At 50.7% G+C, this 17,854-nt stretch overlaps 1 protein-coding gene across 1 annotated transcript in view; it reads right to left on the reverse strand.

Annotated features, from left to right (window-relative positions):
- The window catches only part of ITGA9 (integrin subunit alpha 9), a 351,429-nt gene that overhangs the window by 320,295 nt on the left and 13,280 nt on the right, over positions 1 to 17,854 (reverse strand). The window contains exons 2-3 of the mRNA XM_043975289.1: positions 5,600 to 5,727; positions 5,080 to 5,186 (exon numbers count right to left, since the gene is read on the reverse strand). Coding sequence (XP_043831224.1) covers positions 5,080 to 5,186; positions 5,600 to 5,727 — 235 coding nt within the window. The remainder of the gene's footprint in view (positions 1 to 5,079; positions 5,187 to 5,599; positions 5,728 to 17,854) is intronic.

The raw sequence follows: 17,854 nt of genomic DNA on the forward strand, positions 1-17,854 counted from the left end.
AAAGGAAGGAGAACAAAAGTCAAGTTTCTCTAATTATTTCTTGTGGAAAAAAAAGACAGAGTGTCTTTCACTGAGGAAAGACAAACTATCTCAGCAGCCATGTTCGTGCTTTCCAAAAAAACATCCTAGAAACGTCCCTACCTAGCATTAATTACTCCATTAATCTTTTCCAAGGAGCCCCTTGGGTGGAACACGCACAGGAAGGACATCCGCCTTCCCTGAAAGGGCGCCTTGGCCCAGCCCCGAAGACAGGAGGCTGCAGGAAAGCATGGGACGGGGTTACTGGATCAGAGACTCAAGTACTGACCCCATTCTTTGGGCCTGACAGACCTAAAGGCTGACATGGGGAGAGACAAGAAGCATTTAACAGCAACTGCTGCCTCCTCCGCTCTTTCAGAACCGAGTGAATCATTTCCAGGAATCTCGGCCCCTTTGTGACTTGGAACCTCCCCATTCCATACAAACATTGATTAGGCTATTGCATGAGCAGCACTGTGCTAGGCACAGGGGACAGTTACCAGTTCATAGCTATTGGCAGCCTTTGCTCTCTCTTTACCAGATGGAAGAGGATGAGTGAAGCCCAACTACGCAGCACTGAGGAAGCCAGGTGGCAAAAATGGGGCGGGGGGGGGGGGAGGCAGCTAGGTGGCACAGTGGATAAAGCACCTGCCCTGGATTCAGGAAGACCTGAGTTCAAATCCAGCCTCAGACACCTGACACTTACTAGCTGTGTGACCCTGGGCAAGTCACTTAACCCCCATTGCCCCCATTGCCTGAAAAAAAAAAAAGTGGGGCAGGGACCGCTCTTGCTTGAGAAGAGATGACTGCAAGGCCAGAGGTTCTCCCTGTCATGTGTCCAAATCCCAAAACAGAGACACAAGAGAGCTATGACATAGATGAGCTACAGATCCTGCCCCTGCTCTGGAAGGATGGAGGAGGAGGAGGGAGAGAGGATGAAGGAGGAGGAGGGAGGGAGGAGGAGGGGGATGAAGGAGGAGGAGGGAGGGAGGAGGAGGGTGATGAAGGAGGAGGAGGGAGGGAGGAGGAGGGGGAGGAGGGGACAGGGCTGAGGACTAGGAGGAAGTGAGGACCGCCCCCCCCCCAGGACTTCCACAGTTGCTGCCGCCACTGCTGCATCTGAAAGCTCGCCCCAACAGGTTCAGCTGCCTTGACTTGTCTGTGGCTTTAACCCAGCCAGGAGACAAAGCCCAGCTCTGTTGGGGGGAAGATATGGGGAAGCATCACAACCTAGTGGAAAGAGGGCAGGCCCGAGACCCGGGCCCTAGTTTCGGACCCTGATGTGCCTCTCACTGGCTCCATGACCTGGCGCAGGTCACTTTAGACTCTTCCATTCTGGTGAAATTCATGTCTGGTTAAAAAAACCATTCGCAGAAATGACATTTCTTGGGCCGCGCCATTCCCCAATCGTGATCTCACAAGTCCGCGTTGGCCCAGGTGACACGGAAGGCCAAGGGAAGCTTCCCACCGATTCCCAGCGGGTGTGTTTACCCTCTGGTGGAGACTGAATGTGGGAGGAAAATCAGTGCCCTCTCACAACGGGGCAGCCGTGTGACAGAAGGTGCCCTCGGCCCAGCAGGCACTTTCCCGGGTTATGCAGGCTGGGCATCGTGCCCTGGGCACTGGCTGAGCCAACTGTAATGTTCATGTTTCAGTACAGAGCTATTCTTCATTGAGGCTTTTTCCAGACTGACAGGGCCCGCCAGCCACACTCCCAAAGGGCTGCCCACCCACTGCTCCTCTTAGGAGCCTGTCTTAGATGTTCACTTCTCACCAGCCCTGAGACATTGCAGCTGGGGATCTCAACCCTGGTTCTGCAAAACCTTGGGAGATTGAACGGGAAATATTCTGGGCCAGGAGAACAGTGAGGGCAAAGGCAGAAGGTCAGAGGGCAAGTTTGCAGAGCAATGGGAAGGCAGACCAGCCTGGCAGAAATGGAGGGTTGGCAGCAGACATTACTGAGAGATAAAGCAGGCGACATCTCTTACATAAGGCCAGGCTGAGGGATTGGTATTTCTGAAGGTCCTGGGGAGATGGGGAAGGGTGGGCAGAGGTCACAGAAGCAAAGATGTTTTTATGAAAATTGCTCACCCCTTGTCTTCCCTGATGCTATGGAAGGAGAGGTCTCCTGGTCTCCTCCTGTTCCTCTTACCAATCTATTCTTAGCTTCTGCCACCAGCAACTCCTCTCTCTCTCTCTCTCTCTCTCTCTCTCTCTCTCTCTCTCTCTCTCACTCACACACACACACACACACACACACACACACACACACACACACACACACACACACACACACCCTAACGACCTAAGTCCACCAGGGCTTTCTCCTTGGCCTTCTTCTTCCTTTCCCTTTTATAATTCCTTCCCGTGAGGATCCCATCCATTCCCAGCTTCCATAGCACCTCGATGCAGGTGACTCTCAAATCCAAGCTAGTGTCAATAAAGCCTGAGGCCCTTAAACTGTTCTGCCAATGTCCCTGTAGATCCCTTTCTGTGGCTCTGGCCTCTCTTCAGAGTTCCCAGAAGACGGTTCTGTGGAGGCCTGAGCTCAGATCCCAGCTCTGTCAGCGACCATCTGTGTGACTTTGCACAAGTCCCTTCACCTCTTGTGGCCTCAGTTTCCTGATCTGTAAAATGAGATGGTGGAACAAGATGGGCTCCAAGGTCTGGGCCCGTCCAGTACTGGACCATCCCCCAAACTAAAAACATCCATTTCCCCCAAAGCCAGCTCCCATTGGAGGCCCCACCATCTTCCCAGCCAACCGGGCTCCACATCTCAGGGTCCTTTCCACCTGCCTCTATTCCCCAGAACAAAGTGGTCACCATTTTACATGGGAGGAAGCGGAAGTAGACAGCGTCTCTTGCCCGGGTTCACCCAGACAGTGAGTGTCTGAAGTTGGATTTGAACTCAGGTCCACTTTGGCTCCAGGTCTAACACTGGCTCCACTACACCACCAACTGCCTCTGTGCAGGACGCACGAGGACGCTCAGGTCATTAATCCCAGACTCTCTGCTTGAGCTGCAAAATTATGCAAATTTCACGACAACGGATCCCAACAGAATTACAGAACCTCAGAGAAGAGAAGCAGTTCTGGGGCCTTCTCGTCGAACCCATTCCAGATCAGGAACTGTGGCAAATAGCTACCTGGCCTAGCTCCAAGACCTTCCTTAGAAGAAGGGGTCACAGGGCCGAGAAGAGAGCTTAGAAATCATCCTGGCTGGGTCCTCATTTAGAGATGAGGAAACTGAGGCACACAGTGATCAGTGACCTCCCTGTGGTGGCACAGGTAGTGGCAGAAGTGAGATTTGAATTCAGGTCCAGCACTCTCTGACTGCTCCACTGTAGGGAGGTCCCATAGCACCTTTGGATCCCTAACCAGAGCCAACCCCAACATACCCTTATAGATACATCCACAAATACTAGAGCTCTTCATTTCCCGATTTAATGACCAGCATTCTAAGAGAGTCCTTTTGTTTAAATAGCTAACTACAATCCTCCCTCCTTCTCCATTACAAAACAAACTCTCTGTTCTGACCTTTCAGAGGGAGAGGAACCAGCTGGCCATCACCCAGCTCTCGGTCACCCTGAGCCTACTTGAAAATAGTCCAGAGGTGAGTCCTCAGCCCTCCCAGTCTGGGTTAGTTCATCCCTGTTGTGTGGGTCTGGCCCGGCAGCCTCTTTGAAGCCCTTTAATAATCATTTTCTCTCTTTTGGCCTCCTAACAGGAAGCAAGACTAATAATGAGAATTAGCCCTTTCAGCCTTAACATTCAATGAGCCAAGCATTTAGTAAGCACCTCCTGTGTAGCAAGCAGGAGCTGGAGATAGAAAGGAAGCAAAGAAATGGTCTCTCCCCTTCAGCACAGGCTCAGAGATGTCCCTCCCTGGTCACTTCTCCCCTGTTTGTGTTGGCATCCTCTATTAGAATATAATCTCCTTGAGGGCAGGAGCTATCTTGCTTTTTCATCTGTAGCCCCAGTGTTTACCCAAGGTGCCCATTAGATAATAAGTGCTTAATAAATGTTTTGTCATCAAATCAAACACCTCCCCCCATTTTGCAGATAAGGAAACAGGCACAGGGAGGTTTAAGTGACCTACCCAGGGTCATACAACAGAGGCAGGATCTGAACCCAGCTCTTCCTAACTCCAAGTCCAGTCCCCTATCCATGACAATAAACCAATCCATCAACTAGCATTTATTAGGCCCCTTCTACATCCCTAATGTGCCAAGCCCTCTGCCAGTCCCTAGGGATGAAAAGACAGGAAAGAAAATAACCCCTGCCCTGAAGATGTATTCTATTAGGGAAACCTCTAACAACTTCCCCGTCCCATGTGGTTCCCAACAAAAGTCAAGGTATCAGCGACTCTGAAAGAGACATATGAAAGGAAATCAACCCAAAGATGACAAGAGACCCCTTTTTGGCTCTGTCATTTCACACCACAGCATAGGAGGTCAGACACCTGACGTGGGGTCAGGAGAGACCCACCTCTGGTATTCATCACCTCCGCCAATCTCCCTTCCCTCTCTGAGTCTTAGTTCTCCCCCTCCCGCCATCTAATAGAGATAGCAATACAAGCAAGTACCCATCTACAGGGTTGTTGCAAGAACCAAATGAGGTAATGTGTGCACAGAGCTTGGCCAACCTTCAAGCTCCTTTAAATAGCAAGCTTTGTCCTATTGCCCCCCACCCTCCGGTAAATTGTGAGCGCCTAATAGGCAACGATCAATTATCAATTATCACTGCTGACATCTATAAGCCCTTCACACATATTAACTCATTGGAACCCTGGGAGGTTAGAACTGTTAGTATTCCCCATCTTAGAGATGAGAATAATGAAGCTCCAAAAAGCAGGATCTGAACCCAGGTCCCTCTCACTCCAGGTCAGGCACATGCCGTGCTGTGACTACCCGATGACCTTCTCAGCGTCTCCTCAAAGCACCCAGCACACTGATGTAGCCCGGACTCCGTGAAGCCCAAGATGGGACCCATAAAAAACTTTCAGTCCTTGAGATTGCAGCCCACTGGGGCCTTCAGCTCCGGAAGCAGGTGAGAGGCTTACCAGCACTTGGCCGTCTGCTCTGGGCTGCCTCGCCAGGCTAACCCCCATCCACTCATCATTCCTGTCTTCTTTACATGTCTTTCCGCAAGACGTGCCTCGACTCTTTCCTGGAAATCAAACAGAACACACGACTTTCAGTGGCACGGGGACGTTTTTCTCTGGCCCCTCTTATTTCATTAGCTTTCGGGCATTTTTCTCTACTGATAAAAAAGCCATCATTTCTCCTCATTAAAAAAAAGATGAGGGGCAGCTAGTGGATAGAGCACCGGCCCTGGATTCAGGAGGACCTGAGTTTAAATCCAACCTCAGACACTTAACACTTACTAGCTGTGTGACTCTGGGCAAGTCACTTAACCCCAATTGCCCCCCCCCCCCCCCGCAAAAAAAAAGATGAAATGACATCACAGAGAAAAGAAAGACAGCAAATGGCAAAAGTAAATCACAAGGAGGAGGACAGAGGACAGAGGAACAGAGGGGAGGGTCTGCCTCCCTCCGCAGCCCCCCAAGGGGCGTGACCCACCTCGAATCATGTCCAGCTCTGTGCACCTCCTGTCGGGGTTAGTGTGGACTCTACATTTAAACACGGCTCCAGGGGACTTCACCGAAGTGCTGTACTTTGAATCTGCCTTCGGAGCGCCGACCAGGACCCTGAGCACCAGATGGGAGGGAAAGAAAAATGCATTAACGCGGAGGAGAAAAGCATCCAGAGTCTACTTAGCTCACGAGATCATAGCTCCAGAGGTGGCGGGGGCAACATCTAGTCCAGCTACTTCATTTCACAGATAAAGAAACGGAGGCCCACGTGATAAGGTCAGAGGCAGGATTTGAACCCGGGTCCTCTGGTTCCACCCAAACCTCTTTCTACTGTCCATGCTAAGAGATCGTAGAATCCTATCCTGAGGAATAGGAGAATAGAAGGTCCTCAGAGGCCCAATCTCCTCCTTCTAAAGATAAGGAAACTGAGGCCCAGGGGGCTTTTATTGGAAGCAGCAAATCCCAGAATTCAGTCAGTGACCTTAGTCAGCTTCCTCATTGATTCTCGCAAAGCGCTCGAAGTCCGTTCTCTTCCCCTTCCTTCTCTCCATGCTCCCGACCCACCCCCAATGCTCCCCCTCCCATCACCCCCAACCCACAGTTGGGGGGGGGGGAAGCAGCTGAGATGAGGCAGCTGCGATTCATTATAACTGCAGTTAAGGACATGGTGAATAACAGGGATGGAATGATCTGCAAACAATAAAGGAAAATAAAGGAAAACAAAACAAACTCGGCATCCTTTCCCTCCCCGTAAACCCCAACGAGCCCCTTGGACCACTCGGGGCTGGCGGGAGCAGAGAGGGAGGGCCGAGCGTGTGTGGGAAGACAACGAGGACCTTGGGACGTCTCCCTTCCAAGAGCCACAAGCCCGACTCGGGTACGGTTTTATGCGTTGTCAACCAAAGAGTCGTGGCCAAGAAGCCGAGGGGGCGGCACGCAGCTTGGCAGGTCTCTGGGCTGAGCCGTGCCCCATCCAGGACGGTGACCCCTTCCTTCTGTTACTGAGACCTTAACCAAGCACCAGGATGCCTTGCGTGCATGCCCCACTTCTCCCAGTGTTCTTCATCCAGCGTAGCTCCATCAGCACCTTCTGCGTGCTGAGCTCCAAAACAAGAAACAATGCCTGACCTCAAGAGCTTCCATTCTACTGGGGGGAGGGGACAAATGCACCTAGGAAAAAGAATACCCAAAAGGAATTGGGAGGGGAACAATGACAACTAGGAAGAGCCGAAAAGTCCGACAGCAGGGAGGGCGCTTGACCGAAGCCTTGAAGGGAGCTTGGGATGCCAAGCAACAGAAGAGAAAAGGAAAAGGGGTTCTGGGCGTGAGGGCCAGTCCATGCAAAGGCGCTGAGGTGGGAGATAGGGAGTGTTATATCCCAAGTCCGGTAAGTACGCCAGGAGACGAGAGCAGAAGACACGAGGGGCAGTGAGGACCAGTTTAGCAGCCCCAAATTACTGTCAACCTAGGGAAATTCCACGTCCCAACCCCGCTGATCAAGAGAGTGGGGGATGTGCAGAATTTCTGCAAGGATGGTGAGCGAGAGCCGCTGGTGTGCCCCTGATTAATAGCAGATGGAATGGCCCGCCGAGTGTCTGGGGGGCCGCGGGGTGGGTGAAGCCGGAGCAGGAGCTGACAGGGACAGATTCCTTGGTGAAGTGTCAGAGCGGGCCCAAGCATTGGAGGGCTGGAAGCCCTGGGACAACGGACACCCCACTTTGGTTGTCACTGGGGTGTGTAGGGGAAAGGGGCCGTGTTCGTGGGTACCAGTCCCGGTCATTGTTGGTGCTCAGCTATAACACATATATATGCATGTACACATGCGTGTACTTGCACACATGTGTGTAGTATGTGCAAGAAAGTCATGATGAAACTGGGCTCCACCCAGTGCTGCCCTTCAAAATGCCACCAGCTGGGTTTATCCCCCCAGCTCAGCACACCCTGTCCATGCCAGGAGTCATTTCACTGCCCTGAGAACACTGGGCACTGGAGATAAGGATAAACTGACTGAAAGCCATGCCTCCAGGTTCTTATTGGAAAGGGGCTTCCTGCATCTAGTCTTTTATACTCCCTCCCCTAAGAGTAAAGGGCTGGGGGCAGCTAGGTGGTGCAGTGGATAAAGCACCAGTCCTGGATTCAGGAGGACCTGAGTTTAAATCTGACCTCAGACACTTGACACTAGCTGTGTGATCCTGGGCAAGTCACTTAACCCTCATTGCCCCACCAAAAAAAAAAAAAAAAGTAAAGGGCTGGTAGAGGGGTAAGGATTCATGGAGAGAAGCAGGGTGGCTCAGTAGATATAGCTCAGGAAAACCTGAGTTCATCTCCCACCCCCACCCCCCCAGTACTTAACCTATAGGATGCCCTGTCCCTTGACCCCATTAAAGATGTCATTTAGGTCAAGAACCAACCCAACCAAGACTTAGCAGTTATATATCACCCTAGTCGAGTCACTTTCTCTCAGCCTCAGTTTACTTATGTGTAAAATGGGAAAAAGAATACCTCTAGGACCCACCTCCCAGGGTTTGTCATGAGGCTCAAATGAAATCATGTCTGTAAAGCACTTTGCAAACTCTCAAATGCTCTATAAATGTCAGTAATGGGGATTATCACCTCTCTTCTAAGCCAGGGCCAGCACAGTGCCTCCCTCACCCCCAGACCACCACCCGGGACCGATCTGACCCAAATGAACCAGAATGAAAATGAGAAGAGAGGCACATGGAGGGGTCGATCCCCCCCCCCCTCGGTCTTTCAGGCTAACCCTTAGAATCACAGGAGTGAAGGGAGGGCAGCCCTCCATAATGCCAGCAATGTTTTCACAAGTGCGAGGAATTAATGACTTAACACGCCTGGGCTGCAGATTCCAACACAGCTGGGCCTCAGGTTGGAGAGCAAGCTGGAGGGGGGACCCAAAACCCTCTGCAATCCCCGCCAAAGCACCACCACAGACTCCCATCTATCACAAGGTCAAACGTCACCACCCTGTCCTGGCATTTCGTTTATTTGTTCATGTGATTTCATTGCCGAAAAATAAACAAGAGGAGGGAATGAACCACGGACAAAAGAAGGGATGATGAATTCAGGATGGGAAGGGACCGGATTAAATTAGAAGTCACCTCATCCAACCTCTTCATTTTATACTTGAAGAAACTGAGGCTCAAGGAGAGTCCATCCCTTGACTAGCAGCAATGTGGCCAAGGGGACTTGGAGGCAGGAAGAGCTGAGTTGGAATCCTGACTCAGGCACTTACTAGCTAAGGGACCCTGGGCAAGTCACTCCCTGGGCTTTGGAGTCTCCATTTCTTCATTCATAAAATGAAGATGATAAATACCCGTATGATGGGTCAATGGGGAGAGAAGCTGGCCTCAGAACCAGGAAGTGGAAGAATAGGTGCTCATCTGCATTGGGCATTTTCCTATGCCAATGGTCTTCAAGGCAAGTATGTGATCAGCTAATCAGAGGGTGAGAAAATGAGACAAATCCCACTCTCCCCATGGTGGACAATGATGGAATTTGTCTCCAACAGAACCAATCTACCCTTATCCCTCAGGGCTCCTGGACTCTGCCCCATCCTTCCACTGTACAAACTCCTAAAACTCCCCTTCCCCTGCTGCATCTGGACAGCTCCTCAGGGCAATGATCAGACACCTTCACAGGCAGGATGAGGAAAATCTCACCATTCCCCCAATACCCACCTACTGTGAGTGGTCAGTCAAAAAAACAGTTCCCCTTTTTTACATTGGGTAGAATAGCAAGAGTCCCAAAGAATGAGCAGGGATGGGGGGGGGGGGAATCTGACAGATCTCAGCACATCACTCCCAAATGCAGCCCTGATTACTGTGCAGGGCTCCACCACCCTTCCAGTCACCCAGGGTCACAACCTCAGGACCTCCCTCCTCAATTCCTCATTCTCCCACCCACACATATTCTATGAGCTGATGAATCACATCATAGCCACCTCCATATCTGCTCCTTTGGTCTCCTCTCCACTGACATGGCCGAGCCAGCCCAGGAAGCTCTCATCACCTAGACCACTGCAACAGACTCCTAATTGTTCTTCTCCTTGCCTCACCTCTCCGTTCCATCTTCATCACCATCACTGTCATCATTATCAGCAGCAGCATCACATGTTTTGAGGTTTGCAGAGCACTTTACAAATATTATCTCATCCATCCTCCACATAGCTACCCAAATGATTTTCCTTAAGTGCAAGTCTAACCATGTCACTCTTCTGCTCAAGAAATCCCAATAGCTCCCTATTACCACCAGAATCAAATATTAATTCATCATCATCAAATCCTTTTTCCTTTTCTGTTTTTGTATAACAATCATTGACCGTAGTCGTCGTGATAAATAGTCCTTAGCACATAGTCAGCACTTTAATGCTTTTTCATTCATTGATTCATATATATGACATAAATTAGTCTATACATACATGTGTATATACATGTATACATGCATATGTATGTGTATATATTGTATGTACGTATACACACACATGGGCACATGCTCAAAAGTCTTTTACCAATCTGAGAGGATGATCTAAAAAGTTCATGAATGCCCAGTACCCGATGCTAGTGATATCACAGGCTTTGTCCAAAAATAATAATAATAATAATAATCTATCCCACAGACCTCCCAAGAGTTTTCAGATCAAAGGAGCCAGTGCCGGCAGAATGCTTTGTAAATCTGGAAGTGCTACCTAAACATCAACAGTAATAGTGGGAATCACAACAGTAACAACAATACTGCTGCTCCAAGGTCAGCAAGCCTCAGAGGGAGGGTTCAAACCCAAGCCCCCCAGACTGCAAAGCCAGCCCTCTTTCCCATAAGACCACAAAGAGGACTCCAGAAGGCAGCAAGGCGGGGTGCTGGCACTCGCCAGTACCAAGAAATCCCCATGGACCCTGGCTTCCAAGCCCCAAACACCCCTTCCCACATCCTCTGTCAGTTTCACCACCAGGGAATGGTCCCGGCCCAAAACAGAGCCGGGAAGCCAAAGTGGGAGACGAAGCTCATTTCCCCTCCTCGCCCCCAGGCCCCTGAGCTCTGCCGACAGTGCCTGATTCACGCCCAACTGGCAAGTGGAAGAGATTTTTCCAAAAGCCTGAGCTATATAAAATACAGTCATTTGGTTAAGGGTTGGGCTGGGCATAGCACCGAGGGGGGTGGCGGACTCGTGGATGGGCCTGGCTCCGTGTGCTTCCAGAAAACCAGAGCTCAACCCACATCTTGGCAGTGGTCTTCATCTGGGCCAGGGCCCAGCTTGTGCTGGAAGAAATGATGAGTGGGCCTTATCTGAAGCTAATTCAGCTGGTCCATGGGCAGTCTGATCAAAAGCTATCAGATGACCCAGGGGTCAGGATGGTCCCTTGAAGAGATGGCATCTGGTTTGTTTCTCCTTCATCTCAGAGTTGAAAGAGAGCAATCCCACCCCATTAGGACACGCTGAAAAAATCTCCCCTGGCCCCTTCCACAGGCTTATTCCACATTCCTCTTAGACTTTACACTTCTGGCTTCAACAGAGCCATAATTCCCTCCATGTGGATGCTCCCACACCATCACCGGTGCCCCTTCCAGCCTATGCGTACATTCATTAAATCCACCAAGCATTTATTGTCTGCTATGGGTCAGCCACTGGGCTGAAAGCTGGGGAGGCAGAGAAAAAGTTAAATAGGTCCAGCCCTTGGAGAACTTACACTCATCCTGTGTGACCCTTGAAGGTGTCAGACCTTCCCTGCATCCCTCAAGAAGGGGTCATCCCAGTGATACCCTGGCCATTCCCAGGTGCCATGAGCTGCCCACCTTCCTTGCCAGTGTGGCTACTCCTTCTATTAGTGGCAATCTAAACCTATCCATGGTTATGATCTATGGCTATACGTCCTCAATAGCGCTGCTCGTGGCACCTCCCGCAACGCTGCAGACTCCTCACAGCCACTGGATTGACCATCAGAGTCCCTGGATTCCAATCCTAGCTCCACCTCATGCCACTGAGGTGATCCTGGGTTAGTCACTTCCCCTCTCAGGGACCTTGGTTTCCTCACTGGTGAGTAGGGGTCTGCCTAGAGGGTTTCTGAGCTGCCCTCCCCAAGCCCCGGGCTCTCGGCTTCAGCTGAGACCGCTCAGACAGAGTCGCTGTTCTCTGTGAATGCCTCTGAAATGGCTTCTACAAATACAATCCCCCCACTCCACCCATCACTACCTAGGCCTCTAAGCCACATCCAGGAGCCCAGGGACAAAATGCAGGTGGAGCTGATGGAAATCAGAACCTGCAGAGGGACACTGGGATAGCAGTGGTGGTGCAGTGGACAGAGCGCCTGGCCTGGAGTCAGGAAGACTCATCTCCCTGAATTCAAATCTGGCTGCTGACACTTACTAGCTGTGTGACTTCACTTAGCCCTGTTTTGCCTCAGTTTCCTCATCTGTAAAATGAGCTGGAGAAGGAAATGACAAAGCACTCCAATATCTTAGCCAAGAAAACCCCAACTGGGATCACAAAGAGTCGGAAGTGACTGAAATAAATGAACAAGACAGGAGAAAACAGACCCCAAACTCTACCAGGACAATGAACTGACAGATGTCTCAGAAGCTGAGGCTCAATCTAGGATCAAAGACCCCAGCTCCCTCCCAGGCGGGCATCCCCAAAGGGAAACTGAAGGCAGGAACAGAGGTCAGCAAGGACATCTTAAAAACTCTAAGATTAACGGGGCTTTTACAAACGCCCAATCTCACCCAGGGAATTCCTGGTTTTAGTTATCAGGGGTCACCTCTAGGCCTGTGTGGGTCAGAGAACCTCATACTGTGTCTCAACTAACTGGCTGACCGACCTCCAAGAGACCACTCAGCCCTGCTCCTGAGCACTGCACCCTTGAGAGACAGTGTGGCCAAATGACCAGAGCACCGGACTGGGAGCAAGGAAAATCTGGTTTCAGAACTGGGCATCTGACACTAACTGGCTTGCTACCTTGGGCCAGCCACCTAATTTCTCTGTGCCTCAGTTTCCCCATCTGTAAAAGGAAGTGAAAATACTTGTCCTCTCTCCAATAGGTTTGCTGCTAGGCTCACGTAAGAGAATATGTATTGGGGGCAGCTCGGTGGCACAGTGGATAGAGCACTGGTCCTGGAGTCAGGAGAACCTGAGTTCAAATCTGGCCTCAGACACTTGACACTTACTAGCTGTGTGACCCTGGGCAAGTCACTTAACCCCCATTGCCCCACAAAAATAAATAAATAAATGAAAAGAATATGTATTGTCTTATAAATTGTAAAGTGATACACAGAGTCAGTTATTATTCCCTCAATAATGGGGAAGCGGAGGAAGGGTCATGTTCATCTTACTTAGAAACCAGAGAATGGAGGCCAAGCCTCTCATTTTACAGGTGAGTAATCTGAGGCCCCTACAAAGGGCTCCTGGATTACTTCACTCTTTCCCATTCAGTGTAGGGTCAGAGGATCTGAGGTTTAAGAGTAGGAGGATCACCGAGGAGGAAATCGAGCCGACCTTGTCCAGTTTACAGGAAAAGGATTATAAACTCCTAGAGGGATGGCCATACTTCCTTTGTGTTCCCCAAGGTGGGAAGTCAGTCAACAAACATGGATTAAGCTCCTACTGTATCAGTGCAAGGGACACAAAGAAAGGCAAAAAACCATCCCTGCCCTCAGGGAACTCCCAATCTAAAGGAAGAGGCAACGTGCAAACAAGCTACATAGTCCAATAAACTGGAGATAAGTCAAAGAGGGAAGACCTCAGAATGAAGGGCAGTTGGGAAGGTGGGGTTTTAGTCAGGACTCGAAGGAAAGCTGGAAGGAGAGATAAGGAGACAGCCAAGGAGAGGCCCCGGGGAGAGCACAGAGAAGGACAGGGAGGAGAGGCCGGACCATGATCCTGGAGGTGGAAGACATGACCAGACCTGCGCTAGGTGAAGATCACTTTGACAGCAGGTGGGGGGGGGGGAAGTGAGACTAGAGACAGGGAGAGCCCCACACACACACCTACCCACCCCAGCACAGACTGGGTGTGAGGGGATAAGGGCCTGCACTGTGCTGGGGACAGAGTCAGAGGGGAGAAGATGTGGCACAGGCAAAGTCACCAGGCCTTGGCACCATATTGGATGTGGGGGTAAGAGAGAGTGGAGAGGCCAGCATGACCCCCAGGTTATGAGCCCAAGGGACTAGGACGGTGCTGCCCTCAACACTAAAAGGGGAGTTCAGAAAAAGAAAAGGTTTGGGGGTAAGAGAATGAGTTTAGTTTTAACAGGCTGAGTTCAGGTTGTCTGCAGGACACTCCTTTGGGGTGGCAGGAGATGCATGTGGGGAGGTCAGCAATTAGGAGAGGGTGAAGAAAGGTCAGATCTTCAAAATGCCCATGTTGATTTTGGGGTATCAGGTGCCTCTGCCAACTGCTGATGCCACAATTCCCAGTTGGAATGAGAATTCCAGGAGTCAGCCCCAAGATCATAGGGAACTCCTAGCATGGAACCTTTCTCCACCAATACAGATCAACAACACATCTGAGACTCAGTTATGGAAAGCAGCCTGGGTCCTGGGAGTTGCATAGAAAGGGGCAGAAGCAAGGGCTGAACACAATCCTTGCTAACTCCACACCCGGGCACCAGACATCTGTGTACTCTATTCATTAACAAATGAGCCACCTAAGACCACCAGCCTGCCTGACCCAAGAGACACAAAAGACAGCGTATCCAGAAACCAAAGGACTGTCTCTGGCAGGAAGTGCGGTTCATAAAGAAGCGATGGATGGAAATGATGACGTGAGATGGGGAAAAGACATCAGTGACCAAGCCCTCCATACCAACGATGGCTGAGCACCATAACCCCATCCTGGCAGGTTCTCTCTCCACCTGAAACCTTAGCAAGGGGAGAGAACTGACCCAAGCCTTGTCCTCTAGAAGTTGGTCTGTGTGCCCACAGGGGTGGGAAATGCAGCGAGGAGAGAAAAACCCAAGCTGCCAAGCCTGTGCACCTCTGCCCCTAAGGGAGAGTCCCAACGCCCCAAGGGTATGTGACAACATGGAAGCCCACTCAGGAGCCTGCCAACATCCCTACTTTGAGCACACCCACCTTCCTCTCTCCCTTCCTCCTCCCCCACCCCAACCACCCCCCAAAACCCAGCAGCCCTGGCCTGATTCCAGTCTCTCGGCTAGAGTTCACACACTGAGATGGTCATCTGCACCAGTTAAGTGAGTCCTGCAAACACTCCCAGAGGTCTGGGGCAGGTAACGCACATCTGAACTATCTTTAGCAGTGAAGAGACCTGCTATGGAATTCCCATGCCAATAACAATAGTTGGCATTTATATGGCTGTTGAGGGTTGGCAACTTATGTTCTCTCATTGGATCCTCACAATAACCCTGGGAGGTAAGTACTATTATTGTCCCCATTTTGTGGAGGAGAAAACTGAGGCTGAGAGCAGTTTGGTGACTTGCCCAGGACCACAGAGCTAGTGCCTGAGGCAGGATCTGAACCAGGGTCTCCCTGGCCCTGTTCGATGCACTGTCACTTAGCGGCCCCTCTATCCTCCTGGTAGGTGTCTGGTGCCCTTTCCTTGTGGGTGAGGTCGTGTGGCTTGTTAGGGATCCTCTGTGGGGAGCCCACACAAGAACTGGCTCACCAGAAGGCTCACCAGAAGTGCCCGTCCAATTAAACTGAATTGTTCTCATTGTCAATATTTCCTTTTGATTCTTGACCTATGGGCACTCCCTGCAAGGGTCTCCTAATGCTTGGGCATCTCGATGAGCAGAATTCATCCATCTGGTGAACCTACGTACACCAAGGCTTGGCATTACAGGCTTAGGACAGCGATGGTCCTGCTGCCCTCTGCTCTGGCCAGACAACATCTGCAAGCCCGTATTCTGTTCTGGGAGCCACAGTCTAAGAAAGGGACTGAGTCAAAGCTCCACTCACCCCCATCTCCACCTCTGGCTTCTCTCACTTCCTTTAAGACTCAGCTCAATCTCGTTCTGCAGGAGGCAGCCCCTCCCATCAAGTTCCTTCTGTCTGAAATGGTCTCCCATTTGTACTGTGCCCACCTCGAATGCACCTGATGACTTCTGTGCTGTCTTCCCCATTAGAATGTGAGCTCTGGGGGCAGCTAGGTGGCACAGTGGATAAAGCACCAGCCCTGGAGTCAGGAGGACCTGAGTTCAAATCCGGCCTCAGACACTTAACACTTACTAGCTGTGTGACCCTGGGCAAGTCACTTAACCCCAATTGCCTCACTAAAAAAAAAAAAAGAATGTGAGCTCTGGAAAGGCAAAGACTATGTTTGTCTTTCTTGGGTCCTCCCTACTTAACATAGTGCCTGGCACATAGTAGGTGCCTAATAAGTGCTTACTGACCAAAAGACTAAGCACAGGACAGTGCCCCATGTCACAGCCCAAGCTGATGCCAAATGAGGGCCAACAGAAGTCACCAAGGAGGAGGTGATTCACCCGATGGCCAAGACTCCACCGTTGTTATGGGAAAGGGAGCTTTCCCTTTCCCTGAAGTCACACGGCCAGTCCCAGAGATTAAGCAGCTGAGAAATGATAGCGATAGCGATGTCTCTGGGGAAAGCTGAGGGTTGTCCTCACCCTTCCTCAGGGAATGCTGGCAAAGAGCATGCACTGGCAACAGAGATGGCAGGGCCGGGCCAGGGAGGGAATGAAGGGAGTCGACCTGGAGCTCTGCTGGCTGACGCCCGGGGAAGCGCCCCACTGACTGGGGGCCCCTCTACCAAGTACACAAAAAAGGCTTTTAAAGGGGAGGCAGGACCTTCCTCCAGCCTGCAGATAAATCCCATAGTCTCACTGTAGCATGAAATATAAGGGAGGCAGAAAAAGAAAAAAAAATGGGAAAGCAGCAGGCGCACGAGGATGCTCTCAGGTGGCAATATGGCCCAGTAGATAAAACGCTAGGCTTACAGTCCAAAAGACCTGGGTTCAAATCCCACCCCTAACAATGAATATCTGTGTGACCAGGGGCAAGTCCTACACCCTCTGTTTGTTCATCTGCAAAACAGGGATAATAATACCAACAGCACTTACTTTACAAGGGTGTTGTGAGGATCAAAGGAGTTGATGTCAGCCAGTCAGTCAACAATCATCGATAGTTCTATGTGCCAGTCATTGTGCTAAGCAATGAGGGCACAGAGGAAGGTAAGACTGTCCCTACCCTCAAGGAGTTGCAAGTCTAATGGGGCAGACAACATGTAAATCACTATGTACATACCAGATATCTAGATAGGTGGATGGATAGACGGATGGACGGACGGATGGACGGATGGATGGATGGACAAATGGAAGGACAGACAGATGGGTGGATGGGTGGATGGACAGACGAACGGACAAATGGAAGGACAGACAGATGGGTGTATGGGTGGACAGACAGACGGACAGATAGATGGATAGATGGATGGAGAGTAAATTGGTGCCAATAACAATCATACAAACTACTATGATTATAGCATTATTGCCCAAGCTCACACAGGCAGTTAGTGATAGAGCCAGGTTTCAAACCCAGAAAGCCAAGAAGCCCTGGGTTCAAGTCCTACCTGTTTTCCTTCCTAGTTGTGTGATCCTGAGTAAGTTACATATAGAAGCAATTTTTAGTACTAGAAGGGACCTTGAAGATTGAGTCCCAACCCCTCACTTTACAGGTAAGCAACTGATGCCCCTAGAGAGTAAGTGACTTGCCCATGGTCATTCAGTTACAAAGTTATCTGAGGCAGGATTTGAACTCAGCACTTCCTGACTCCAGGATGAGCTCTCTATCCACTGAAGCACACTGTTTCTTTACCACCCTTCACTCTCTGGGACTCAGTTTCCTGATCTTTTAGATGCAGATGATAATACCTGCCATTCCTAACTCTCAGTGCCCTGGCTCTCCACTAAGAACACAGTCACTCCTAAATACCAGAGCAGCTGGCCCCGAAGGCAGCCCCACCCAGAGGTGTGGCCCAGGGCCCAAGGATGCTCCCCTTCCAGGGCAAAGAAGCCGGTGGACTTTAAGAACTGATAAGAGGAGAGGCATTGGGGCAGCTAGGAGGCGCAGTGGATCTGAATTTAAATCCAACTTCAGACACTTAACACTTACTAGCTGTGTGACCCTGGGCAAGTCACTTGACCCCAATTGCCTCACCCCGCCCCCCCCAAAAAAGAGGAGAGGCATTCCAGGTTCTCAGATACTTGTAGAAAAGCCCCTAAGCTCATCCTGTCAAAGCCAAGAGGAATGCACTTCCTCAGAG

The sequence above is a fragment of the Dromiciops gliroides genome, chromosome 1 (genome assembly GCF_019393635.1).
Source record: "Dromiciops gliroides isolate mDroGli1 chromosome 1, mDroGli1.pri, whole genome shotgun sequence".
Classification (NCBI taxonomy): domain Eukaryota; kingdom Metazoa; phylum Chordata; class Mammalia; order Microbiotheria; family Microbiotheriidae; genus Dromiciops; species Dromiciops gliroides.